The 27,245-nt window shown below is 43.1% G+C and overlaps 1 protein-coding gene across 1 annotated transcript in view; it reads right to left on the bottom strand.

The window, feature by feature from the left end:
* Positions 1-10,929: 10,929 nt before the first annotated feature.
* Positions 10,930-27,245, bottom strand: part of LOC115309204 (chymotrypsin-C-like) — a 35,069-nt gene continuing 18,753 nt past the window's right edge. Inside the window, exons 4-7 of the mRNA XM_040223552.1 lie at positions 27,055-27,186; positions 20,610-20,723; positions 12,580-12,779; positions 10,930-11,151 (exon numbers count right to left, since the gene is read on the bottom strand). Coding sequence (XP_040079486.1) covers positions 10,930-11,151; positions 12,580-12,779; positions 20,610-20,723; positions 27,055-27,186 — 668 coding nt within the window. The remainder of the gene's footprint in view (positions 11,152-12,579; positions 12,780-20,609; positions 20,724-27,054; positions 27,187-27,245) is intronic.

Genomic DNA, 27,245 nt, shown 5'->3' with positions numbered 1-27,245 from the left:
GAGCGGGTACCGTTTCAAACGGCTACCCGTATCCCATAATCACGTTTGATCTAAACGGGTCGACAAGTTTGCACCCGTTTGATTTACCAGTTTGCCACCCGTTTGAATGTTTTTTTCGGTAGGGAGATTAAAGTATTGTTCTCGAATAAAAAGACTTCCTGACCTCTAAAAGTGTGGCTTCAGATTTTACATATTGGTACTGTGAGATAGTGTGAGGTTAATTATTTTGTGAACCATAAATATATTCACTCTGGCTACAATTGCCTTAAGGGTTTGCCACCATGCAGACCCCTACTTGTTTCTTTTGGCTCCTTCACATTTTATGGTGGGCTGCTTTGCAGCGCACAATTGGAATGTGGTACAGCGTGCTTAACGGCCACAAAACTGAATGGAGGCCCAAGCATCCTTAAGCGCATATTAATTCATGAACGCTCTGGTCCCTCGTACCCGGAACAGTCAAAGTCAAGTTAGCTCTATTAATGAGGTCATTATGGCTACCAGCTGTGATGAATACGCTGGCATCTTTAGATCATACAATATACTTTGCTAAGCAAATTATATTTGAAGTACTCATGCGGACCAAGAACGGCTAAAGTGTACTTTCCTGAGACCCACACTGGACGAGCCTTGTTTAATGACATGAGTTTTGGTTACTATGACCATGTTGATTATGACACCTCAGATATGATTTAGGAAGTTCCAGAAGTAGCTCAGAACTGATACAGAAGTTCAACGACTAAGAGCATAAATGTTATGATTGATGAAGTAAAATGTTCTTGCAAAATCAATGAATGCGCTTCACATCAATTCGTTGTCTCTGCCTTTTTCTGAGCAAAATTTTGCTACAGAAATATAATTTAATGTAAGTTTTCGAAATCACTCTTTGACAAATGTAGAATGTTATGACAATGTGAGGATGAAGAGATTGAATCCACTTTCACTGCTCCATGTCTGACCACATCGTTATCTAGAAGAAGAGGTGGGAGTGAAACCTGAACATCTTATGCGTATACTAATCCACTGCCTCAAGTTGCTTCACATGAGGGGCCATGCAAATAAATCGGCCCGTGTTTTTTGCTATGCTCAGACTTATCAATCATGCTTGTGATTTTTTATTACTAATATAATTTTACCTACCTAACTCTTTCCACGCTTACTTCAGAAGCTTGGTCCTTACCAACAATGAAGTAGCCAAGTAGGGATTTTAATATCAGAAACACCCTTTTTTAGCTAGGTAGTCACAATTTTTGAAGTGTTCGCAATATATATTACACTGAAATGTTTCAATAGTTATGACTGAAAGTAGATTCGAGTGCGAACCAATCAATATTCCATAGATTTATTGGCATTTCATTTAACCTACATTTCAAACTTATCAGTGTTTTAAAATAATATATGATGGGAAGGATATGAGTTTTTGCAAAATGATGCGGTAAACCCAATTAGAAAGTACCAACATGCCTTTTTATCTAATCCAAATGTTTCTTAAAAGCCTTAAGAAGACGCGATTTTCTATTGTCTCAGGAAGTGTTGCCATCTCCCAATCTAGGCTTCCCTTAACCCCCCAGTATGTCCCTCTTGTTCTGAGACAGGTTTTTACGTGAATTAACAGTCACTCACTGTCCATGGCTCTGCACTTATCCAGGGCCAAGCAGGATCATTGGGTTGACAATGTGCTCCTTTTCGAGCACTTCTTCAAGGTCGCTTGAAATAAACATGCACAAGAATAAAGACTCAACTTTTAACCTGCTTATCTGAGAGACCATTGATTTCATTCCTCCATACAGCAGGTCATAAAAGATGGTGACATTTCATTAAAAAACAACTGAGAAATAACATTTCGCTTTGAGAAATGGCGTATTGTCTATACTATAAGAGCTGCTCATAAAACCAAGTATGTGCAGCACGTGACATGAAAATTTACACACATCCGCCTGTAGGCTATTTATACCAGGCACACTGCCACTGTAGAAAACAGAGCTGGGCCTGCTACTATTTCCAATCCACATAAACCACCTACCATACTTTCTAACGCCACTATTCGCGTATATGCGGAGGACCATGTGACTTACAGAAAAAAAGATTTAATGTATCTCGCTACCCTTTTACGAAGTGACTTGTTGAGTGTTTGGTAAGGTGTTGAGGATGGCTGATGAACATCAACAATAGCAAAACTAAATTTCTGAGTTTACTACAGAAGTACTCAGTTTGATCATTCACTGTTCAGCACATCACTTGGAGCTGTCACTATATACAAATATCTTGACAGAAATATTATTTACATCTTATCATGGGAGTCTCAGACATATACACCATTGCGAAAAGTTGCCAAAAGACCTTTATCGCCTTCATAAGGACACATAAAAACTAAACCCATAGTGTATAATACTTCCATTAGTTCTCAGCTAAAATGTGCATCACTGGTCTGGAGCTATATCTGGATGCCGCACAAAACCAAGCTGATCGTTTCACCCTTCCTAATTAGGACGCCACTAGCAGTGTTGCATGAAGAGATAAAATAAGTTCTTTTCTTTGAAAATAGAAAAGAAACTTACTATGTTTTATATGATTGCGAACATAAATTTATTAGTTTCCTGCAAAACAGCACATACTCTCTGCTGGCTCTTCCTATCTCTCTCTCCACACACCGTCCTCTCAAAACTCAACTAGTCGTCCTAAGCACATCATTTGGAAATAAGAAAAGTAGATGCTTTAGATATGCTGTATCACAACTGTCCATACTGCTGTTTAATAGGTGATTCACGTGTGTTCAAAAATGTAGTATTCATTTAAAACAGACTTACCTTGATTGTTTACCCCTCCTCCATTATTTAAAGGCTTCTATTGGGATTTAATGGGGAAGACAAACAAAATAAAATTAAATTGCAAAACTTGATATAGTGCACTATCAGTTCCTTACATTATTGCTAAATAGAAACACATATTTTTCAGACAGCAGGCTTTGGTTCAGGTACTTGCAACTTATTCTATTGCCAAAAAAAAAAAAACATTTTTGAATATTGCACGAACATTCTCAAATAAATCGGTACGACTGAAAATAATTACCTGACGATAAAGGTAGCCTCTTTAATTGACTATCATAACTTGCACGTCGAAAAAAAGATTGACGACGGCACGCAATATATTTAGCGTTACAAATGAGTCCCCCTTGGTTTTTTCGTTGCAACGTAAGTTGATAAATTTCCGAAAATTGTTAAATAATAATATGCGTAATTTTTTTTTTTTTTTTTAAACTAAAACTTTTCTTTTTTTTTTTTGATGCAGCACTTTCGAACATCGCAATTTTCCTACGGAAATTTGGGTGCAGCGGTTATTTTTGAGAAACCGGCGCTCGCAAGCGTGCACACGTCATGATCCCGGTCGTCTGAGCCAAAGTTCATGACCTCTCGAGTTTGCACGTCACCCGGTCACTTCCAGACGTCGCGTTTCACTTGTTCGTTTGCTTGTAAGCCCACTCCAACGCTTTTCATTTGTTTCCGACTTGCAGGTGCCTGACGGACTTGTTTTGAAATGCCTCGTTGAGGCGTCCGGCTAACTTTTTCCACAATTGCGTTTTAGTTTTTGCTCCAGGGCCTTTCGTATTTTTGTGGAATTCTATCCGATATTCCGCCTTGTTGTCTTCCCAAAATTTTCCTCCGCTTTCATCGTCGTCTTTGGTAACGTCCGTGGAGAGTTCTGAGGGCGCCATTTGGACCCAGACCCTGCCTAGAACACGCACGAGACAGTTTACTTGTTGCATGGGTTGACAAGAGTACCGGTCACTTACCTGCCGTGACAAAAAGTGGCAAGCCGCCGTCAATTGCAGGCTCACCATCCTTCCCGTAAACGCGAAACGGAACGGTTTCTTCGTTGCCAATGATCGGGTGGATGGTTTGGGAGTTCATTTTGTCGTCTGCAATGTCGTCAGCTATCATGCACCCGCCTACACCACCAAAAACGTGCGACTGCAGGAAGTGTACGCCAGGGGTAGAAATGGCGCGACACTTTTGTAAATCAAACAGCGCGGTGCAGAGACCTCCAGGGCTGCACCCTCAAATCGAATGCACTCGGGGCTACACTTCTGCACCGGTGCAGGAGCTGTAGGTAAATCGAACGCGCCTACTGTCTATGATTGTTTCCCTCTCGAATGAATGGATAAATAAGGAACACCGAACGCTGTGACTAGGGCGATGACCTGCGGCATTCAGTGTAGTTAGTGTGCAATAGTAGAAACCGCTCATGGTTTCTAGCGCCAAAACCAGATTACGCTTCCAACGGCAAAAAGGTTCGAGGGAAAGAAAATTGACCGGTTTAGCCAGACAAGAGTATTGTGCAGTACACCATCCGCACAGACAACGGAGAAAGGTGCTCGTGGCGCAGCCGAATCTGAACGAAGGTGAAACGACCTATTTAATTTCATTTTAAGCCGCCATACTCGTAGCGCCAGTTAGCGTCGTCGTTCAGTGACTGTATCCTAACAGGGAGTTCTCCGGCCTAGAGACTTTGCCTGGAGGTCTGAGAGTTGTGAGGGAGGGAGCGACCGTGCATAGTGCAGCTGTTGTTGCTCCCGATGACAGTATGCGGTATATTGCGCTGCGAAGTTACACTTAACACATAAATACGCAATATATGAGACGATATGGAAGACAGATAACAACACGACGTACTTGTGAAAGCGCAGGCTTGCATATTGTTTCATAGATTACATGTTTATGTGTTAAGTGTAACTTCGCAGCGCAATATACCTCATTATGTCAAACCAACTAGCCCAAATCCAAGCATTTTTAGCCCCGATGACAGCATAGCCTTGGGCTTGTGATGATTCAAACGAAGAGACACGGCACGGAGTAGTCCGCGTGTTGGCTCTTCCACTAAGGAGAACCACAGAATCATTACCTGATTGATCCTGGCAGTAGTCATACGCTTGTCTGAAAGATTAAGCCATGCATGTCTAAGTACATGCCGAAACAAGGCACAACCGCAAACTTTGGTGGTCGTTTCGACAGGAAGCTTTCACACTGCGGAAACATTGTTTTTGCCATCTTATTCAAGGGGTGTGACACGATTGTCGGACATCAGACAAGAGAGAGAATGTTGAACAAGTGACTGTCTGTTGATATCGCTACCGTGTTTTCTCCGCACAGACGACAGAGAAAACGATATCGAGACTCTTTTGGACTTCTCTAGTTTCTCTACGACGCGGTGCGCTTTTCGTAGTCGGCGTACAACGATATAGTAGCTACGGTGTGAAATTTAACTTATCGAGAGGCTCCCCGTGCTGTTTGATATTTTCATGCACAAGGAGGAGAAGCCGAAAGAACAGCGGTGCGGCCGAAGCTACTGCTGGACGTCGCCACGTTTCCTGTCGTCAAGATTTCTACGCGGCGCCTTGCGCTCAGCTTAAAACGCTGTGGGCTCGGTAAAGGCCCCGTTGCACTAAGCCGCGTGTTTTGTTTTATACTTAAGTGTGTGATGTCTAGGACAATGCGTAAAGGCAAAAATTCTTGGTGTTCAATCACCTGCTGCTCAATATACCAGTTTGCAGCGTACTTACATGCACTTTACTACACTTGATCTTGCATGAATTCCTACAAAATAGGCTTTGGGAAAACACGTGTTTGTGTGTTTCCGTTTCTCACGAAAGCCGTCGGATACAGCAATGACGTGTGTTGTGCAGACGGCGTGATAATGTTTGTGCAGCACGTGTTCGGTGTGGCAGATCCTGTGGACCCTTGTACATCATGTGGGTGCACATGTGTGGGATGCCGAAGGTACGACGTTGTCCATCTTTACCAAAGTTTCGGTTTGCGATAATGGTAAAAGCAAAATTGTACGAAAATATTTTATTTTTGATGAAACATACCATTTACGCATGAATGCACTGAGTTCTATAAGTACTTTTCACCCTGAACATATACTGCAGCAAAGATGTAGAGGCATCCTAACCAACATAGAGCGACTTCAACATTTGCAGCATTCCGAACAGCTCACATAACTCCTGAGGCCCTTGCTTTAGATGTCCCTCAGGACGGTTAGACATCTATGGCGTTGTCAGTCCACCTTACCCTTTGGAAGGATGTACGAAAGCATGAAGCTGTCGACTGTAGCTTGTGCCATGTAAGGCTCCTTGCCTGCTGCCCCGTGTTCCTCTCAACGTCCCTTGCTTGCTCTCGTGTCAGGCATAGGTTCTGGAACATACATAAAGCAAACAGTGATGGAATGGTGGAAAGCAGAGCAGTTTTTTATATTAAAGTATTCACTCAACCAGACGAATTTAAGCAACTTCGGCAGCACCTTTCATTCATGTGGTCTCCTCTACTCAGAACTAAAATACTTCCGTGTAAGATAACACTTAGTTTTGGTCCCAGTCTGCTCATTTCCAGACTTGCCGATAACTGAACAGTCGTCATGGTTACACCAAGCCTGAGTGCGGATGGATTGGCACCCGAGTCAGTTGGTGCACAACGGCTAAATATCAGATGGTCAAAACCTGCTGCAACGGCATTGAGACGCCAACACCGTCAGCTGCCAAGTTGTGGTGCAGTAGGTTACATAGACCCAAATTCTAATTCTACCCGTGCCGATTGCTGAGATATTTTAACAGCTGCATTTCCTTTAGTAGATAGACGACACCCTTTATAATAATGCTATATGATCTGAATGTGCTAAAATAAAATCAGCAGATTTGCATATTGCACAGACAGGCCCACTTCAAACCTACAGCAGACGTGCAGTGGAAATGGGTGTTTTCTGTGCAAATGAAATCGCAAATACCCCGTTGCATTGCAGCCTCCGGGAGAGTCCTGACAGGTAAAAACGCTTTTTTTGCATCTACGACGACAAGCTGTGATCCCAGTACGACGGCGGTTTTATTAAGTTTAAGGTGTATATTCGTGAGGAATATGACCAACCGCTATCGCATAATGAATTTAAAGCGCGTCACAAATGAACAAAACATTATATTTTTTCTCGTGCAGAAGACAAGCAGCCGTCGGCACAGGCTCGAAAACTCTCTTCTAATTTCAGGCGATTTCCTGGACATTCAAGATGTCGAGGCACTCTTCAGCGCCCCGGGAACAGGCTCGTAGCGTCCATGGCAGGGTACAAGCAAAAAGCAAGAGTTACCCGGCCGTAGTTATCGACGTTGTCTAACATAGCTACGGCCGGTGTAAGCTTCGCCCAACGAAAAACTTAAGCTGGGGGATGTCCCGATCGGCTGATGAATCCACACCACAGGCAATCAAACTAAACGACTGCTGTTATAAAATTGTTGCACATTGCTATAAAAAGAGCTGCCCGAGGCAATGACGTAATGGCGCGCATAAAAAAGAAAGCACTTGCCTTTTTTGTGAGTAGTTTTCTCTCAGCGACGTGGATACCACCAACATATGCGTCGACGAAAAACTCGTGCAACCTCGTTTCATGCAGCGATCCGTGCCTGACCGCCTTATAGGGAAGGCCTACGCACTTCCGTCACTTATATGCGAGAGCTAGATATTCTTTTCCAGTCTGCGGTGACAGGAAGAACGCCGGACAAGCAAAGCAATGCAGCTAAGCGACACGACGCAACACCGTAAACACGCCGAACTGCGGTCCGCTCCTGTCCACTGGATTTGGATTTGGCGACCAGCCAGGGTTGATTATTTAATATTGCTGCTAAGTAAGTTTTGCAGGTTAGTTCGAAACCGGGTTCGAAATGCATCTATTGTTTGGCGAAAGTAAAGCAGCTGAGCAGTTATCTTGGCCGTCCCGTTATGGCCGCCCGTCCATGAGCGGATGCCGAACGCGATGGAGAGAATTTCCTCCCACTCCATTGACCGATAGAGGGCGCACCACATAAAATCGATGAATAAGGAGAGACGAGCTGGTCAAAAGGAGGAACTCGAAAATGTCCTCCTCTTTCGCCACCTTTTTTTTTAGAGTGCTCCTGCAACATACGCTCTTATGTTAGTCTTGCATCAATATGGCACACTTTATGTAGAGGAAGTTTTGTAGGCTATCCGTGAGGAAGTGAAATGGTGAGAATTGGAGGGTTAAGTTAACAGTAACATTCACAGTAAATACAGCCCTCATTAGCTTCTTGTCGCGCTCGGCGTTAGTGGTGTCACAAAGTCTCCTTGGAACAGCTCCTAACGTGCCGTTGCTGAGTTCGCAAGTGTGTTGTTTGCGGAACGGTAGGCTACAGAATAAAGAAGTTTCACTCCATGTAGGGCCTGCAAACGACGGAAGTCCCGCGACTCTATTTGCCGTGATCTGTCGGGCAATAGTCGGGTGTTCCGTATCGATGGAACACTTTGTACAAGTGCGCGACCACTTTTTATGTCGACACTCGGTTCATCACCCCGCTTGCGGGCTGATGAACCGAGTTGCAAAATTGATGACATTCAAAATGTACCGAGCACTGCGGACCTCTGACATCATGATATGGTCCAGGGCAATGACACCGAACGGTGTATCCGTTGTTGATACCAGGCCCATTTTTCCAACTGATTTTGATGTGGTTCTACCGTTTTTCTTTTATTTACCGAACACGTTTTGACGTATCTATACTCGTTTTCACCTCAAGAACAGTAGTAAAACAAGTCCGTCTCCTCGCGGAGCCTTACTAATTTCCCCCTTCATGCGCATAATTAGGATGTATATATGTGAATTTTAGAATAGATGTATGTTATCTTATCAAGACGTACACGTTCCTAACGCCAAGAGCATCGCTTTTTGCTCCGACAACCCAATCTCCCAAGAACTACTTCGCGGCGCGAAGTAGTTCTTGCGCAAAACAGTGCACAAAACGTGATTTTTCCTTCAGGTGAAAACGAGTATAGATACCGCAGTACTCATTAGAGGCCACCATAGCAATCTTGTAACTTTCTGAGCATTTGTGTGAAGTCCATGTGACTATTATTATTGCGAGTCAGTTCGAGCACTCCTTGGCGCAAGAGAGCCGGAACAACTATGGCATGGCAGGTAGGCGAAACTTGCTTGCAGTTCACATCTTTGACTATCACAAAGTCTTACTAAGGGCGGCTTCGGACTGTAAGTGCAGGACGATGAGAAAGCAAGCAAGAAGGCAAGCGAAGTAGAAAGGATGCAAAATCGCTGCTTGGTTTCTCTTGTTACAATGACCACAGGAAGTCCCCAAGGGCCAGAAGGAGGGACAATTGCCTTTTTCTTTAGTCGTTCAGCTGTCTCTTGTTCGAGAAATCGGCAGTCCTGGGTACTGTAGCGATATGGCTGCCAGTCATAAGCCTGAGCATCCGAAATGAGGGAAGTGTTGTGTTTCGAACAACACTAAACTCAAGTGGAGTTCTCGCCTACCGGCTTGGGAGACATAAATAATATCATGAAAGTTAAAAAAAAAAAAATTATATTGTAAGGAGGTTTGAAGTATGTGTATTTTTTGCGGATGTGAAGTTAATTTTACCTGCTTACGAACTTCGTTGTCAATATGGCCCGTTAACCTGGTTGACTGCATGGAGTGGACCAGTATACACAGCTGTACAGTATTACCAGTATACATATTTTCCCAGTAAAATCGGTATGCACAGTTTCAGCTTGTCCAGTTCAACCAGGATAACCAATGGCAATATTCCTGTTTCAACTGGCCCAGTTTGCAAAATTTTTCAGAAGGGTAAGATATAGTTTTTGTTAGTGATACAAACACTAACAATCCTAAATGGTTTCGTTTCAAGATCAATTGCTTGTATTCTACTTGCAATTTGGCATTATATCATGTGAACTAAAATCAGCAAAACAAATGCCTAAAGGAAAACACTGGACACAATTGAATTTCAGAGCAAACAAAGTGGTATGCAGTTATATAAAAAAATATTGACGTCGGGTAGCTCAAAGGAAACTAATTGTGAAATAATTGCCTTACGTTCTAAAAGGAATCTAAATTGCAATGAATTACTTTTTTTCCAGGAGTAGTTCTAATTGTAAATATCTTATTCCGGGCAAAGGTAGTTTGTTCTTTCTTTATTTAGACTACATGTCTGGAATGCTAGGGCACAAGGCGACAAACATTGTTACTATGATTAAATTACATTTACAAAGTAATTGACTAAACTATGCTGCTAGGGAGATTATATAATTCCTAAGCTTTTTTCGGTATATATTCATCATTTTGAACAGCTGAACTGCCTGTTAGAGTTGTTCAATTATCAATTTGAACAGTTCGGTGACTAGTTTGAGCAGTTAGCTACCAGTTTGAACAGTTTCACCGCAATTTGAAGCTATGCTACAAGTATGAAGAACAGTTTGATTATCAGTTCAGTCACGAGTTTGAACAGCTTGAATACCAGGACCAGTTCTGCTACCACTTTTACCTCTTTAGCACTCAGTTTAGCCTGTTTGGCAAGTTCAGCTGCCTGTTCGTAATGTTAAGGTGCCAGTTTTGGCTCGTTAATGTTCAAATTCGGCCAGCTTGCTTTCCTCTATCACCAGTTTAGCCAGTTTGATTTCCATTTTGCCCAGTTCGAATTTGGGTATGCCGGGTTCAAAATCATACTGTTTTTTTCACCATGTCACGGGAAGTCAAGAACAACATGAAAGCAGCACGCTTTATTACATGCTTGCGACATCAGCACTCAACACAGTTCCGTCATCGTCGTGGTCGACCTTGATCACGGTTACCTTCGCGGCATGTCCGGCATCGGCTAGCTTTGCCGGTTTAAGCCTCATGCAGAAGAAGCATATTTCTGCTGTTGCTATTTTAATTAATATAATAATTGAGTTTGTGCTTAAAATAGATTTTAGCGCGGACATACTGGGTAAGTAGATGTAAATAAGCAGATAGGTTTTTTTGCTGCAGACCTCTGAACATCTATGCGACACAAGTGATTTGGTTTGAAGTTACACGGATGATATAGCAGTATTTTTATTTTTAAGAATATACAGATCTGAACGGCCTTTAGATTTTTCTAAATTATACTAGTTATAAATGCCGGATTCCGTATTGTTTGCTGCCTTGCATGTACAATTACTATAATTTTGAACACACGGAAGAATGAACTCGTCCATGAAGGGTTTAGTTCTAACGAAGTACATGGGGAGTTTGGTGACGTTGCATGGCATCGCGGTAGCAGTTGTTAGTCCCATCAAGGTCCAGCGGCCATCATTTCTTTTGTACACCAACGGGCCTCCACTGTCGCCCTGTTTAAGAATCAGAAGACGAGTCAGATAAAATTAAACGGGTTAAATAGCGGGAACCCACGAGAAAGCTAATTTACATTCGTTCACACTTAAGAGATAACGCAGTGTGGGTCAGTCATCGTTTTTAGTTTGACGCCTTCCATTTTTGTGTCATGGAAACCTGTGGCTTATATTTACTAATACATGTATTCGTATTGAAAAGTACTTGAAATGCACCGTGTCTGCGCGGCGGCGAACGTTTAATTCGTGTTGTAGTTCAAAACAGGAGCTGTTTGACATTAACGAATATTTGAGGGGTGGCATTGGTTTAGTTACTATTCTCAATATTACTAAAAACAGTATAGGCGAACCAATATAAACACCAAAAGGCCGACGTAAATGCTCATTGCTGTCTGTCTTGTTTGACTAAAACGTTCCTGTCAGATCCTGTGAATCTCTAGCAGTTCTAACAATCAGTTCTAAAATTACCCATCAAACTTCCGAGCTCACCGCAGAAAACACTGCATCGAAGAGCTACTGTTGGGAGTCATAAAGGAAGTTTGAGTACATCTTGGCTCCTATTTGTCGGGGCTTGTTGTACACCGACTTCATTCTTAAACGGACATTGCGGTAGAATCAGCGTGCTTTTTGGACCAGTTATGCGTCTATTTTTCTCCGCACGATCGCTCTCCCGCCCATACTAGCACGCAGAGAGTGGAGTCAGTTAATAAAGGAAGGCGGTTGATTGACCCGGTGAGCACGAAGCTCCCGTCCCACTGTCAGCTTGAGTGAACGAAGTAAGGACAAAATGCTGAAGATAACATTTGAAGTTTGTTGGTGTACCTAGATAATAGCCTTGGAGAAGGACTATTATTACGAAAAAAATAATAACTAAAAGACAAACAAGCCATGTGATTTCCGATTGAAAAATAAATATATCGAGGAAAGTAGTGGTTGTAAGGATGAAGCTACAGAATGACGGCGGGAAGAGCTTCAGTTGTCCCGCCTCCAGAGCGAGCTTCCGACATTTGACGAGGCTTTGACGTTTGGTGCACCTCCAGGGCGCGTGCGCTACCAAAGAAAGGTGGAAGGAATTGGGAGTTTGCTGGCAGATGGGCGTTCTGAAGAATCGCCCTGTCATTCTCATTCTCTCAGTGAGCACAATTGAGAGTGTTCTTGATTGCTGCCGCTAGAAAATGTTGGATTCTGCGCTTTTCCAGTAGTAATATCACTGGGACTGGCTGCACTCCGTCTTCCTTGGGCTGCCAGCTGTTTTGAGGGCCATTGAGCGCATGCGAACACCCACGCAAGATATTGAGATTGGCTGCAGAGTTTTTGAATCAGAATGTTTTCGAATGCTTTTGGAATGAAGATCGGTATTTTTAGTTTTTAAGACCTGCCTTATTATAATCTAATGGTGAAGATGTTACTAAAAATGTTTGTCCTCACCGTGCATATAGATGATCCAAAGTCGTGCATAGCGCACACGATGTTTCCATGAACTGACGGCCGGTGATACAGCTCTGCGCATTTCTCATTTGCGATTAACTGTACTCGGGCTTGTTGGAGCATATCAGGATTCGTATTTTTGACCGCGGACCCCGGTGTCACTGCAGTATCATAGTAGTCGTCAAGATACTCGCTTGTGCCTGTAATATAAAACCAGATGAAGGCCGAACGACGTAAGCTGTCCATGAAACATTTTTGTCATTCGAACTGAGTTTGGAAACCGTCGAAAATGTTCTAAATAAGCTCGATCTTGCTGGATTGATCTTCATTATTTGAGTAGGATTTTGAGAAAAATTAGAGAGTCCAAGAGCGTTTTTAATGCGAAATTCACTTTAGTATGATTGCATTTTCTCGCCAGTTAAAAGTATTTAATGTTTGTGGTATGAAAGAATCTTAATGATATTAATTCCCTGGAGAAGGGACGCAAGTAAGACAAAGGACGAAGGCAAATGTCCAAACACAGCTCAGTTATTTGTACGCGACTGAAATTTCGCCTGGTACGGGTGGTAGAGCGCTCCACTGGAAATTGAGACGCCCCAGGTTCGATACTAGTACCAGGAGGATTTTGCAGAAGCGCACTAGTCACCTAGCTGTGTTTGGAGATTTGTGTTTTTCCTTTGTTCCCCTTCCCAGGAATTATGATCAATATTCTTGTCCAGCTCGCTTGAGCCTTTGCATTAATTACATTATCATCAAAAGAAATCTTGTTAGTTATGGTTAAGAATATACTTTTTGGACGGCGTTGAAGATTGGGGTCCTGGATTTTAACCCCTGGAAATTAAATGACCAGATTACGAGAGTTGCAGTGCTGGAACACCATTCTCAACGCGTTCAAGGCAAGAGCTTAAAACCGTGATTTTGAATTTTGAAAATAAGTTTGTAGTAGTGGGCTTTATTTTAAGTATTGTATCGCTACAGGTAGTGTATCCTTATATCAAGAGTTATTTTTGCAGCAATGGCACTAAAATATCAGTATAGGGTGAGAGGAGTTGCTAGTGAACGTAAAAATATTTTTGTATTATACATTGAAAACGTTTATGCCCCAGATGCATTGGACCAAATGGATACTAGAACCTAACCTGTTAGGCGCTTTTACAGGAAGACAGCACCGCAATAGCATTTAAAAAAAAATTAAGTGAAAATAAAAATAAAAGGTTTTTTTAAACAGCCTAATGGGGACAAGCACGTCACAAAACAATTTTCCCGCGCAAAGAAAAAATACAGCAATATTTTTTGCGCGAGACAGATTTTAGTTGCGGATATTTCGTCCGTTTTAAATCGCTTGCCACAAAGTTGGAATTATACGTCACGGAGTGGGTGCTATACGCCACGGAGGGACGTGCGATAGCAACTCTTCTCATTGGCTAAATATTGATTGACAGAAGATTGATTGACATCTTAGATCTTGGTTGTTAAACCTTGTAATTTTGTTTTCAGCTGCATATTCTTACGTTTAAAAATAACCTATATAATGAGAGTTATTATTTTTTAGAATTAGACGGGCACTTCCATTTGGATTTAATTTGGATTCATTTGGATAGAGTTATTAGACGGGCACTTCCATTTGGATTCATACCATACCAACCAAAAGCTTCGCCATTCTTTTCATGGTCGCCGAAGACTCTGCGCCCGCCTGTCTCGCGGCGTTTCGCCTACCTTAGTCGTTGCGCCTAAGTGATCACTGTTTCGCGTTGACCCAGGTGCTTGAGTGAGACTTGCTTAAATGAGGTAGTGTGTGTTTAACAGCTTTGTGACAGGAAGCGACGCGGAATTTTGGCTTTCATAGCGCGGTTTGTTACTTTTGTTTTCCTCTTTGCTTTCTTAGCGTGCTTTATTTTTAATTTTGTTTTTGCTTGCGCGCGCAAATGTCGATTTTTCATCGCTGTGAAATTCTGTGAAGCGGCGCCATCTTTGTAAAGTGCTGCCAGGTGAATGATCGCGACAGCGAGTCTACCAGCAGCCATGTCGCCCCGAAAGATCACAACCTGAATGCTATTTGGCTGGAGGCAATCGGACGTTCGCGTAGTGAAAAACGCGCCATTTTGCTCCGGAGGCCTTCGAGATTCGCAGCGGGTGCACCGAACATCTGCAACTGAGACGCAACTATTATGTAAAAAAACCTGGCACAACCAGGTTATTACGTAACAGCCGTCCGCAGAAGCGTTCAGACGTCTGAATTCTGCGTTAGTGGACACTTTTTTTTTTTGTCGGTTCCGAACCCTCTTACGTAAGGTTGTTTGAATTGAATATGTAGTGTGCTGGTCCCTTCATACCTGTAAAGTGCCAACCTCCCAAGACGAGTGCTATTCTCGCTAGAGCCTGCGACGTCCAATTTTTTTCCCCTTTGAGTTACGGTGCCAAAAGAAATTTCCGCTTTTTATACCTATGCCACCTTTGTTTGGTATAACAAGTTTCTTGTGAAGTTCCGGTGGCGGCCAAAATGTGTCAGGTGCTCAAAATGAGCCCCTTGCACAATCAGAGTAGTATCACAAAACAGCTGACCCCCAAGAAAGAGCGAAATTCCTTGAGTGAAGCATGCTATTCTATTTTACTTGATAACTAAATATTTAAACCACTTGTCTGAATTAAACTCGCCACACTCTTTCCTCGAGCAAAGTTCCCACTGGCCTAATCAATATAATCGTCCAAGTCTTAGTTTCCAAAGGATAAGCAAGGAAACAAGAATCAGCTGATTGCTCTCATTAAATGAAGCCGCCGATTTTTTTTTTTGTCAATAAAAAAAGTTTTACACCAGCTCCATGTCGTTTAGCTCCATCGCCCTCATCCGGTAGGCTATCTGGAGCACGACTGGGCTTTGGACGCCACCGAAGAAGTTGGCGTGATTCGTGATGCAGCAGCTACAGCCTTGGAGGCAACCTCCGGAACCTCCAGGCAGCAGATGCACTTGCGGGCCGTCGACATTACATGGCAGCGGCCGCAGCGGCCCCTGGTTGCGTGTAATATCTCAAGAGCCAAGAGCAACAGTACGCTGACTTCTTTATTTAATACCCCTGTCAGACGGCGTTCTAAAGGTCCTTTTCACTAAGCTTCTTTATAAAATCGACCAATCTGCTCGCGATGTTGAGTGCGCACGTGCCCTACGGCGTGCGCTGGTTCGCCGATTTCATAAAGGAGCTTGCTCTAAAGCCCGTTAAAATGCCCGTCTGACAGGGGTATGACTCTTGCCAAATCGTGGCAGTTGGGTAACACCCGATTCATTAAGTGGCCAATTCGTCGAAGCATGCGGCGTCTCGCGCGAGAAGGTAGAAGTGACGCGGTCCTTTGTCCCGCCTAACAAAGAACACCTGAAGTTCAATTACCAGCGGGTGTCGTCCAACCTCGCCGAAGGCTCTGGATGGTCAGGTGCGGCGCCGTCTTCGTTTTCGTTGCTGGCCCCTTAGCGAAAACTAATACGTTTAAAATATACCACATTCTATTTTGAGTGTATTTGAAATACAGTTCATAATTGTAAGTATACAGAAAATAGACCGAAAATATAAGCTTCTTTTTTTTTTACTTAGTACTAAAATATACTTCTAAAAATCATTTTAAGATACCTATACTTAAACTACATTTGAAGTTCCCTTCATGCGTTTTGAAATATGTAAATACTAAATTAATAGGCACAAAATACCTTTCACATATATTTCTTAAAAAATTTATTTCATTCATGCAAAATATACTCCAACCCTAAAAAAATGGAGCAATCAAAAATACGTGCAGAATACTATTAAAATACCTGAAAATCGTAAATACTGTTGTGTTATACTCTAAGTACCTTTTGACTGCAATACATTGGTAGTTTGACTTAAGCTACCAAAATATTGAAAACCTCCCCTTCTAGAAGTTCACTTCAAGCAGATATGGAGTACACTGAAGCGCCTAAATACAACATTTGATTAGTTTGTCAACTGAATTGCGCAGCATCGCACTGATAAATCAGCCAAGTTTATGTTATTGTTTCCTTTTTTCTATCAAGAACACACCTGATCAGTTCCTTGCACACCAATCACTAACGGGGTTCGGGAACTACAGCCACAACATTTGCTGATGCTGGAAATCTTCAGCAGGTGCTGTGAACAAATACGTTTGGCGTGGTTTTGTTAGCACAATATTAGCTCACTGAACGTGTATACTCACCATTGTACGTGATGTGAGTAGTGACTTTGATATAGTGACATTAACTACCATATTAAATAGTCAACTACTAAAAACGAAAGGCAAAATAACTACTGTAAAATATTTATTTTTCGCGGGCTCAATATTTCGCGATTAAGATCAAAGTTGGAGTTTTGGAATAATTCGCAAATTATAATTTTCGCGACGCGCTGGAATCGCATTATAGATTTTAATGTCTTTACATTTTGCCGGAATTGTTCACGGGACCTATTTTTCGGAATTGTAGGCAATTCGCGAACTTTGCGAGAATTAGGTCCTCACGAAAAGAAAGTAGTTTACAGTATTTTAAAGTGAAGAAACTGCCTTGATTCGCTTCGTCCTGAGTGGTGCTACGCAGAGAAGCAATAACATGTATTTTATGAGCCGTTTGTGTGGATATTGTTTTAGGAACTGCGCCGAATTGTTATTAGTTGGACCAATGCTTTTTAGTAAGAGATATGGTCCACGAACGTCAAAGCACTGTTTCCCCTTTGACAGACTCCCGAGGAGAAGATCGAATACTTGGAACCTTAATAAGCGCAGAGGTGGTCACCGAAAACATGATTCCCTTCAATATGTAGGCTATATAAGGCTCTAGAGCGGTCAACGGGACTGTGAATGAGCTGTTCAGTGCCTCATGGTGTTTGTGTTTGTGTTCGTTTCTAATGTAGCTTTGTGAGATGTATTTAGTAGTGCCTTCAAATACCACTGGGACACCATTTGCTGACAAAATCGAAAATAAAAAAAAATTGTGTGACCGGCTTTTAATGCACCAATGGCATCTTGAGTGTGAAGGAATAATATTTTTGGTATATCTAAAATAATTTTTTTATTCATATTTATAATGTATTTTGAATACCTTACCCGCGTATTTCGAATGCGGCCAAAATAATACAGAATAAATACAAAACGAATATTCGTATTCAATATATTTCAGCTTCGTTTGAAGTACGGTCTCTTTTTGCTGAGGGGCAGCCGTCCTCCGCCGGCGTATCTTCGAGAAGACGAACCGGAAGCCGAGACGTTGCGTACGTCGTTCAAATTCGCGGCCAAGTCAATCAAAAGCAAATCTAAGAACGAGGGGCGGGGCGTACTTCTCCTCCGCGCCGGCCGAAAAAGCGGGAATTTCAAAAGTGGAGAGGTTGTGACTAGAGCACTGCACGGGCCCGGGCCAGCCCGAAAGCCCGAGCCCGGCCCGGCCCGCGGGCCGGGCTCGGGCCGGGTAGCACGTATTTTCTCGGGCCCGGGCCGGGCTCGGGCTTGAACAAAAAAGTTCTCGGGCCGCGCCGGCCCGGGCCGGCCCGAGCCGTGCCTGGGCAATTCTGTGCCGTAAATCATAAATTGTTGTTGATAGCAAGAAGTTTGCTCATTAATCTTTTAGGTTCATTGAATACAAAAAAAGCGAAGTGCAAATTCACTAAAGCGTCGTTAAAAATAGTAACTAAAAGACATCTTGAAGCTAGAAAGCCTTCAAGCTTTTTCCGTGTGAGCGAGGGTTGTGTTATAAGTTGTAAACAAAATAAAGTCCCAGTCATATGCTTGTCAACCTGTCTGATTCATCGCTCTCAAAAATATCTAGTTCACTATTAGGAAGATTTAGAAAAACGTACGCAAGCGCTTTGGGTACCGTAAAAATAGCGTTGCGATTTAAAACCTTGGCGATGCTAATTTTAGCTTGCCCAAAGTGCTTGAGTACGTTATTCTAAGACTCCCTTATTGCACAGAGCGCGACACTATATTAGTGCGAACAAGCGATCGTCGTGTTTTTATGCTTATCGCATAGAATCAAAACGCTGTTTTCAAAAATATTAGTGTCTTTAGAAGTGCTCATCTGGGCCACATACCTAAGCGGTATACTTTGGTGCCTACTAAAACCATTTCGAAGTAAAATTCGAAAAAAAGAGCCAACGTCATGTTCGCGGTATCAGTGTCGCGCAGTGTACATAGTCCGTACCGCGCTTGCACGTTTTAGGAACCATCTTGAAAAAAACGTTTTAAGGGGTTAACTAGGAATATATTAAACTTAAGCTTGCCTGAAAGGGTTGTATATTTTAAGAACGCGTTGACATGTAAAGCTACTTCAGAACATATTCTTAAACAGAAAAGGTGCGCAGACCAGGCTTAGAACGATGGAGACTTTTTGCGAAGAGGTTGCGATGTGCAGGGCCTTATAAAAGTAGGTTGAAACGGGACGCGTTCAAACGCAAAGGGTGTTTCGGAAACTGGTTCAAATAAGGGCGTTTAGGGAATGGGTCGAAACAGGACAAATTCAAACGAGAAGGGCGTTTAGGGAACTGGTCGAAACGGGACGGGTTCATATGGGAAGGGTGTTTAAAGAATGGGTCGAAACAGGACGGGTTCAAATGTGGAGCTCGTTTCGGGAGCGGGTCGAAACAGGACGGGTTCAAACGGATATCGGTTGTTTCGGGCTACAGCCATCGGGCCGGGTCGGGCGGGGCCTTGAAATTAACAATTCTGTCGGGCTCGGGCCGGGCCCGGGCTTGTCTCTTTCGGGCCGGGTCGGGCCGGGCCTAGAAATTTAAAATTCTGTCGGGCTCGGGCCGGGCCCGGGCCGTGTCTCTACCGGGCCGGGTCGGGCCGGGCCTAGAAATTCCGGCCCGTGCAGTGCTCTAGTTGTGACTCCGACTAAATTACGTCCTGTGGCGTAAATATTGCGGAAGATTTGTTTTGGAATATGCTTGTCCCAATTAGGGCCTGTTAAAAAACAAAAACAAAAAACACTTTTTTCTTTGCGGTTACCCTTTAAAGGGGCACTGACACCCCAAACGTCGCATTCTTGTTTGTTGGTTAAAACGATGCAAATTGTAACATAGACACAAAAAAAAACAAAAAAAACCACAACGCAAAAAAAAAAAAAACGTTCCCCACAAGCGGGAACGGCTTTTCATTTTCACACCCTTGCCTTCCTCTTCTCACCTTCCTGTACCTTTTTATTTGTGACGCCAAAAAAAAAAAAATATATAAAATTTAGAAGCTTTGTTAGCTATATTACTAGAAAATTTAATATCGACATTGGTAAAACATGTTTTTTAACGCCCTTCATTTTGAGATACCGAAAATCGGAGTCCGGAGTGACGTCGCCTCCTGATTTTTTATCCTCCTTCGGAGAACATCGCGCCGCTGACGGCGCACGCACATATAGCACTGAGGATGATCGGTCAGTCGGGGAATCGGACCAAGTTCTCTTTTTTATTTACCCGGTGGCCTCTGAGACTTCGAAAAGGAAATCGTCAAATAATCAAGACACCTGGGTCTGGTGTCTGTTTGACCGTAGTTTCGGTGGTAACTCCGCCGGGGCAGCCTTTCAAGCAGAACCGGCACGACGTGGCCCCTCACGCCGCTGACAAAAGTCAACTGCGCGTCCTCGTCGAGCTCACACTTTTCGAAAGAATTTGAGATCACTAAATGGGCCCTAAAATAACTTCAAACTCGCAAGTGAAGCGTCATCTGCTTACTGTAACAGGCGGCGGGCACGGAGAAGAGCGTTCGATCGCTGGACGTGGGTGACCGCGACACTTCGGGTCGGGATGACTCGGAAGCGCAAGAGAAACTTGAGTTGCTGGACGACTGTATCTTCGACGTCACGGCACTAGCGCGGTTCGGGCGCGAACTTCAAATTCGGCTTTGGGAAATCGTGTTTTTTTTTACTTCGCAAATGCTGAGTTTCCAAGTTTCGAAGTTCGTGGATAATGTCCATGCATCGTTTTTAATCTTTTTGGATTGCAGAAAAAATATTATTTTAACCTTTCAATGCCCCTGTAAGGACATCTGAGCGCATTGGTATACCCCACCTTCAGTTACTTCTTGGGATTTTTTCTCAGAGCCGGAGTTTACTGTCATCAAAGCTTCTTCGACTTGAAACACGTCCACATCTTTAGACCGAGACTGGTTATTTTTTATGACCGCTGCAAAAGGAAGTACAAAATAAAATAGAGGGATTAATTAATGTAGCTCGATCCCCTATGTGCTCACATTTACGAGTGCTTCAACAAATTGTCGCGAGTATAGTCTAAGGGAATAAGTATGAATAATTATAAACTATTATGTGAATACAAGTCACCAAAGCATTGGCAAAACAGTGTGCCGTGTACGCCTTCGTAGCGAAGACGATTTTATTGTTTTTTGGCACCGTACATCACAATTGCTAAATTGAGGTTTGATACACACGGTGAGGACTTTAGAATTGACATTATAACGGCAATGTATTTAGGCGTTTTTTGAACCAATACAGACGTTTTTTTTTTTTTAAACTGTTTTGCAAATTTGGTTTTCGCATCGAGGGGCCGGCCAGTATGTAGTTACATGAAGAAATGTTAGTGAGAACAGCTAGCGAGAGTTCAGTTTTGTTATGAACTTAATGCCTTCCCATCACGACTGCCCTTCATAATGCCATGTGGATGTTACCAGTGACCAAGAAACTCTTAAAATTACTTGTTGTATGCATTCTTAATATTTTCTAAAACGGTATAATTCCTACGGGATTTAATACATGCCGAAATTATTCTCCCCAAATAATTGCCTTGTGGTTTCTCATGAAATACAGTATTTTTGTTTATATGTTTATTTGAATAATAAAGCCATAAATTACTTTGACAGGAATTTAGCACCATCAACTTTGATTTACTGCCAAAACCTTAGATTTCGTTTATTAACGTTATAATCACGGCAGCCGACGTGGACGCGCTCATGTTTACTGTATCTACACTCTAAGAAAAAAGGGAGCGAGACTTGCTCCCTCAAGGGAGCAAATGCGCTGACACAACCATTGGTCCCCTAGGGCAGCAACGGCGACGGGAGCAACCCTTGCTCCCCTACCGTTAGTCCCTCAAAGTTGAACCCCCAGGAGTAACTTTTGCACCCTTGCAGTTAGGCCCCTGGGACTAAATGTTGCGCCCTTACCTTATTTAGTACCAAATTGCGCGCTTACACACCCAGGTGGCGCTAGTCAACGTCAAATTCAAAGTTGGTAAAAAAAATTAGTATCACTGGGGTAGATCTTATCCGCGCTCATTACATTCACATACGAACAACGCTTTTTTCACATTTGCACACGTTATAACATTTTAACATAGATCAGGAATTAGAATACAGATGACACACGCACCACTCACACACGACGACACACACGCGACGACACGCTATTTCAATCGTCACCCCAAAGCCTACCCATGCGCCTTTTATACTGATCATTTGAGAGGAGTCGTTTTGTCAGTGACTATCTCAACCGTGAACGACGTTACAAATATGGTGCTGCTTTCACACCAATACTGTTTTCCAATATTGTTGCTAAACTTTCCAATGAGTGTATCTCTTACTAAGAAGAAACGGCACACACAGTAATTATTTGTGACAGTCTATAAAACAGCGTCCCCATAGGCTCCCAGGAGCCATGTTCTCGCTTCCCCGCATAGCTTCCCCGCTGTGCGCATGCGCGTCTCCGTGGCAACCCCGTCGTCTCTTGCGAAAAAAAAAAGGATTGTAAAGAATACAAAAAGAAGAGAAACCAGAATTTATCTTTTTCGTCTTTGGAAAGGTTTTTGCCACGTGCTAAGTGATAAAAATATTTTTCTACGTTCCAGTTAAACCAAAAGAAAATATAAACGCTTTCAAAGCACGTTCAAAAGTATGCAAAGGAGAAGGACGCCAGGACAATGCTCAAAAGCGGCATGGCCAGTGCATCAACAATGGCTGCGCTTGAGTCAGCGGCGGCTTCCACGACGTGCTGGTACGGAGGCTGCGATCGTTATAAAGTCAGCTTCAACCTTTAAACATGTCGCCTCTTGCGTCGCTAACGCTGGCCATCGGCGATAAAGCAGACGCCGCCATCTTGTCCGCGCGTCTTTTGCTCCCGCGCTCTTGCTCCCCCGCGCCTTCCGCTGCTTTTGCTCCTGCGCTTTTGCACCCGGGGCTCCTTTTGCTCCCGCGCGCCTTCCGGTTAGTCCTGGTCGAGTACAGTTAGTCCCCAGCATTGGCGCACGGTACCTAGCTCGAACCAGATGGTCTCTTCGGGGAGCAAATGGGAGTTCAGAGGACCAAATGTTGTCGTTAGTCTTTTGAGACCATCTTTTTTCTTAGAGTGTATTATCTGGTATCATTCCTAAGATGTGTTTTATTGAGGTAGTTCCTTACGAACTTTGCCGTTCTGAACTGTCACGCACATACAAAACAGCAAGTAAGCGTACGTGATGTGAAGAAAATGCGTTTCAAGGGGGTATCTTGCAAGAAAAAAAGAAGTGTTAACGGTTTATGTAGCGTTTTAAACATTTCCTCAGGAGCGGGTATTAAATTGTGAAGTTTTTTAAAGATAAACCGCTGACTTAAATTCTTAGGAAAAATCATATAGTTACTAGTCCACGGCACATTAAATTTCTATTGTTGTAAAAAGTCCATTCAAAGAAATAAAGTGTTTTATATGCAGGTTTCATGTATGCTTTAAAATTATAATTTGATTATCTCTCGGTGGAAGCGTAACAGTGTACGGGAAAAGCGCTTTTAGTAACGTCTGAAAAATGTAATATGCTGTTGTATCCCAAATACACAGCTGTGTCGTAATTTTAATGCAATAAACTTACTCTGACTGTTAATTAGGTATGGTCTAATGTGTTTATACAGGAGTATACTGCAACGCCCAAAGGGCATCATCACAGGAATCGTTACAATATATTACAACTTTGGAAGAAAGGCATATCCAACAAATACACGAAAATAGAAGCATGAACAAACTGGAGTATCATGGAAAGGAAAAGAGCATGTTACCCTCCAAAGCATGGAAAAACGAGCAGTATTTACGTACGATTAACAGGTAAAGCAAAGAAAAAAAAATTAGAGATCATTCACGCCATGTAACTGTAAATCCGATTTCTTTCTTGAACTATTGGTGGATAAAAGAATTGTTTAAAGCATCAATTAGTAGAACGTTCAACTTTAAAATTCCAAGTTTGATCGGACATTTGCGAAATAACGTATGACTATGCTCCGTATCATCCTGCAATGGACTAAAGCCCAGTGCTACAGGCCGCCGGGTGCAACAACGAGCCTTTTAGAAACCACGCTGTATATTTGCTCCGTCGTACGCATCAGTGCGCCAAGACGCATCATGCGGAGGCGAGTTTCCCGTCTGGTTATCGAGCCCTGGCAGCGGCTCCATCTGCTTGCTACTTGTGAAAGACTACTGAAAGAACTAAATACCATCTGGATGAGATGGGGCGAAGAAATCCTGGGTTCAAAACCAATGGCCATTAAGAAATGAAGATGAGTCGAATCGAGTGCTCAACATGGAAGAGCGTATGTGTGGACCATGTGCGGAAGGCAGATGCGGGTCTGGTTTCGTACAAACAGATTGGATTCGATTAGCTAAGCGACTTTATGTTAGTGTCGCCTGCGTGCCCTCCAACTTCTCCAAACAGTTGACATGTTTACGAAATACGGCATGAATGATTATGAGACTAAATACCGTCTAGTTTTACTTCACCTATACAAAAGAGCGCCCTACCAAAACAGACAATCGTTTGCGAAAAATTATTGCTCTTCGTACACTGCGCGGTGTAATTTCTCTTGCGCACTCTTTTGCAATGTGAATGCCCAATTTTTTGACGCAGTGCTCCACACGACGGGCTTCGGAACCTAGTCCATCGCAGGGTAACACGTAGTATCGTTCCAAACCTACTCTTGTCGATTTTCGTTTTGTTTGAGTATTAACAAAAGACAGTTTTGAAAAAAAAAATACCCTGGCGTAAGAAAAATCTACTGATGCTCTCGTAGTAGACGTATATTAAAAAAACACAGAAAAACAAGACTGGAGCTTTTTTGAGCACTGTGTTAATCCTAGGTCGGTTCGTCAGGAAAGATTTTCAGTGGAATATACGCCAAAGGACTACATTCGGTCACTTAGAGGTACAAGTTCATTTGTTATACTGGGTGACCTAAGGAGCGGCCAGGCTCTTTAAATCGAGCGGAAAATTCGGTTTCATAACCTAGCTCGCCACGATTTGGTGCAGCGTTGCCCACAGGTGGTGCATTTTTTATGACTTAAATTTTGCAAAGAGCGATGTTACCTGAGGAAAAGTAAAGAAAGAAAAAGGCTTAACTCCTGTTGAAACGCAGCGAAGCCACCGGTCTTGAAACGACATGGCGCCGTTTTGCACGGGAGACGAGAGATGGCGCAAGCGGTCGCGACGCCAACTGCCGCCAACGAACGAGCATATGGCGCCGCGAGCCTGCGTCTTTAGCAAACTATCTTTTCGACTCAAAAGCGGCGCACGTTCCGCAGGCGGTAACAGTCGCAGAACCAAACACAGGCGCGGTAACAACAAGGAACTGCAAAGCAGACGACTTAAGTACCACAAAAAAAAACAACAAAAAAAAAAAAACAGTCCAAATAACTTAATAGATCTTTTTTTTAGATCGATTATGAGTTCATTCACTATGTTTTATTAGTAAGGATTGATAAAATAATGCATTGGCAACTGATATTAGAAACGCTCGCTTCGCTTTCAGGTCGGAAAGATCGTCTCCTAAAGACGCCGGCTGTCGACGCCCTATGCTCGTTCGTTGGCAGCACTTGGCGTTGCGACCGCATCTCTTGTCTCCCTTGCGAATCGGCGCCGTGCTGTTGCTTCGCTGCGTTTCCTTAGGAGCTAAGCTTTTTACTTTCTTTACGTCTTCCTCAGGTAAGTTCGCTCTTTGCAAATTTTACAAAAAAAAAAAAGGAAGAAATGCACCATTTGTGGGCAACGCTGCACAAAGTCGTAGCGCGATAGGTTAAGAAACCGAATTTCGCGGTCGATTTAAAGAGCCTCACCGCTTCTTGGGCCACGCAGTAGAATTAGATCAAAGGAGTGGAAGGTGTTATCTGTTAAACTGTACATGGTGGCACCTCTAAACTTCCTCCTCCATGTTTCAGTTATTACACCAACTGAGAATACGATGAAGGTCACCTTGCATAATGCTGTATTTTGAATAAATGCCAAAATTTCAGTAAACTACCCAGTCATGGGCATATAATCGCACGTTTAAAAAATACATCATTTTCGAGTTCATTAGTAAGGATTAAAAACAACGAGGGTCCCAAAAATGAAGGTTCTGTTTTTTTCATGAGTAAAACGGCAACCCCAGCAAATACCCGAGGTGGCATCAACTATTTGTGATTTCCTTCCTTTCATTATAGCAACCGTAAATGTCCAAGACAACGCACGCCCCCGAGAGATCGCCCGTCCCGTTTTTATGTGTAATTATCTGTAATATAAAACTCCGAATTATCGCCCACCACCCGATTCCCGTCGGACATCAGGCGCTGTCTTACGGGAATCCCATCAACCGCGCAATTTCCTGTTCCGGCACGTCCGACAGGCGAGGTCATACCGTGTTCCCGCGTTTTTTCTTCCGCGATCTGCACGCGCGATATCGGCTCCCGTAACACGCGAGTTCTTCCGGCGTGTAAGTTGCACCATAAAATAAGAATCTCCTGCGTCCGCAATTTCCGGTATCCGTTTCCGTGACGTAAACTTTGTAGCGGATTCTCGCGTTTTTGTCCATGATGTGCGCGCGCGATCTTGATTTCATGCAAGTTCGTCCCGTTTGTATTTTGTATTGTGAAATACGTTTCTGTTGCGCTCGCGATCCTGTAGCACACCAATTTGTCGTGGATTCCCGTGTTTTTGTCCACGATCTGCGCGCGTGATATTGGTTCCCGATACAGACAAATTTGTAGCGGGTTACCGCGTGTTTATTGCACCGTAAAAATTAATTGTCCTGCGTACGCGATTTGCGGTACCCGCTCCCTCGAAGTGCGAGTTATCGGAGGATTTCTGCGCGTCCTTCCCACTTTGAAACACCTGTCTGCTGCGTCCTCAGCCTGCGGTATCCCTTCCCGTGGCAGAGGAGTCCGTAGCATACTTGTGCGTGTTTATCGCATCGTGAAACGCGAATTCGCCGTGTCCGCGGACTGCGGTGTCAGTACCCGCGTCACCTAGTTTGCAGTCCGTTCCAGGGCGTTTAACGTTTATTCGTTATAAAGTTTTGCTGTGGTATCCCCAAAGATAGCCCACCTCCCCATGTTTTTCATCATATATCTCTTCATTTTGGGTGGGCGTTTTTTTCTAAACTTGCGGTACACGCCGGCAGCTTAACACAATGTGAATAGACAGAAACTTTTAAAATATACGTTCCGTTTTTTTGTTTTTTTTTTCAATATTAGCCTTGGGAGTTTCGAATGACAACTTTATTAGTCGCCCTTACGTTCAGTGAATCCCCATCCAGCAACGTACATGGGAACGTCACAATCCGGATTGTCATTGATGTCGGGCAGACAAACTGTTTTAATGGTTTCTGAACAATTCACAGGTCGTTCCAGTGTTATGATGGCAATGTCTTTCTAAAAGAAGAAAGGTACGGGAGGTTTGATATAATTCTGAATTGAGTGGGAACAA

This window comes from Ixodes scapularis, unplaced genomic scaffold (assembly GCF_016920785.2).
Source record: "Ixodes scapularis isolate PalLabHiFi unplaced genomic scaffold, ASM1692078v2 PGA_scaffold1__304_contigs__length_218370807, whole genome shotgun sequence".
NCBI classification, from domain to species: Eukaryota; Metazoa; Arthropoda; class Arachnida; order Ixodida; family Ixodidae; genus Ixodes; species Ixodes scapularis.
The sequence above is the reverse complement of the archived record's forward strand: the minus strand, read 5'-3'. Positions and strand labels throughout refer to the sequence as shown.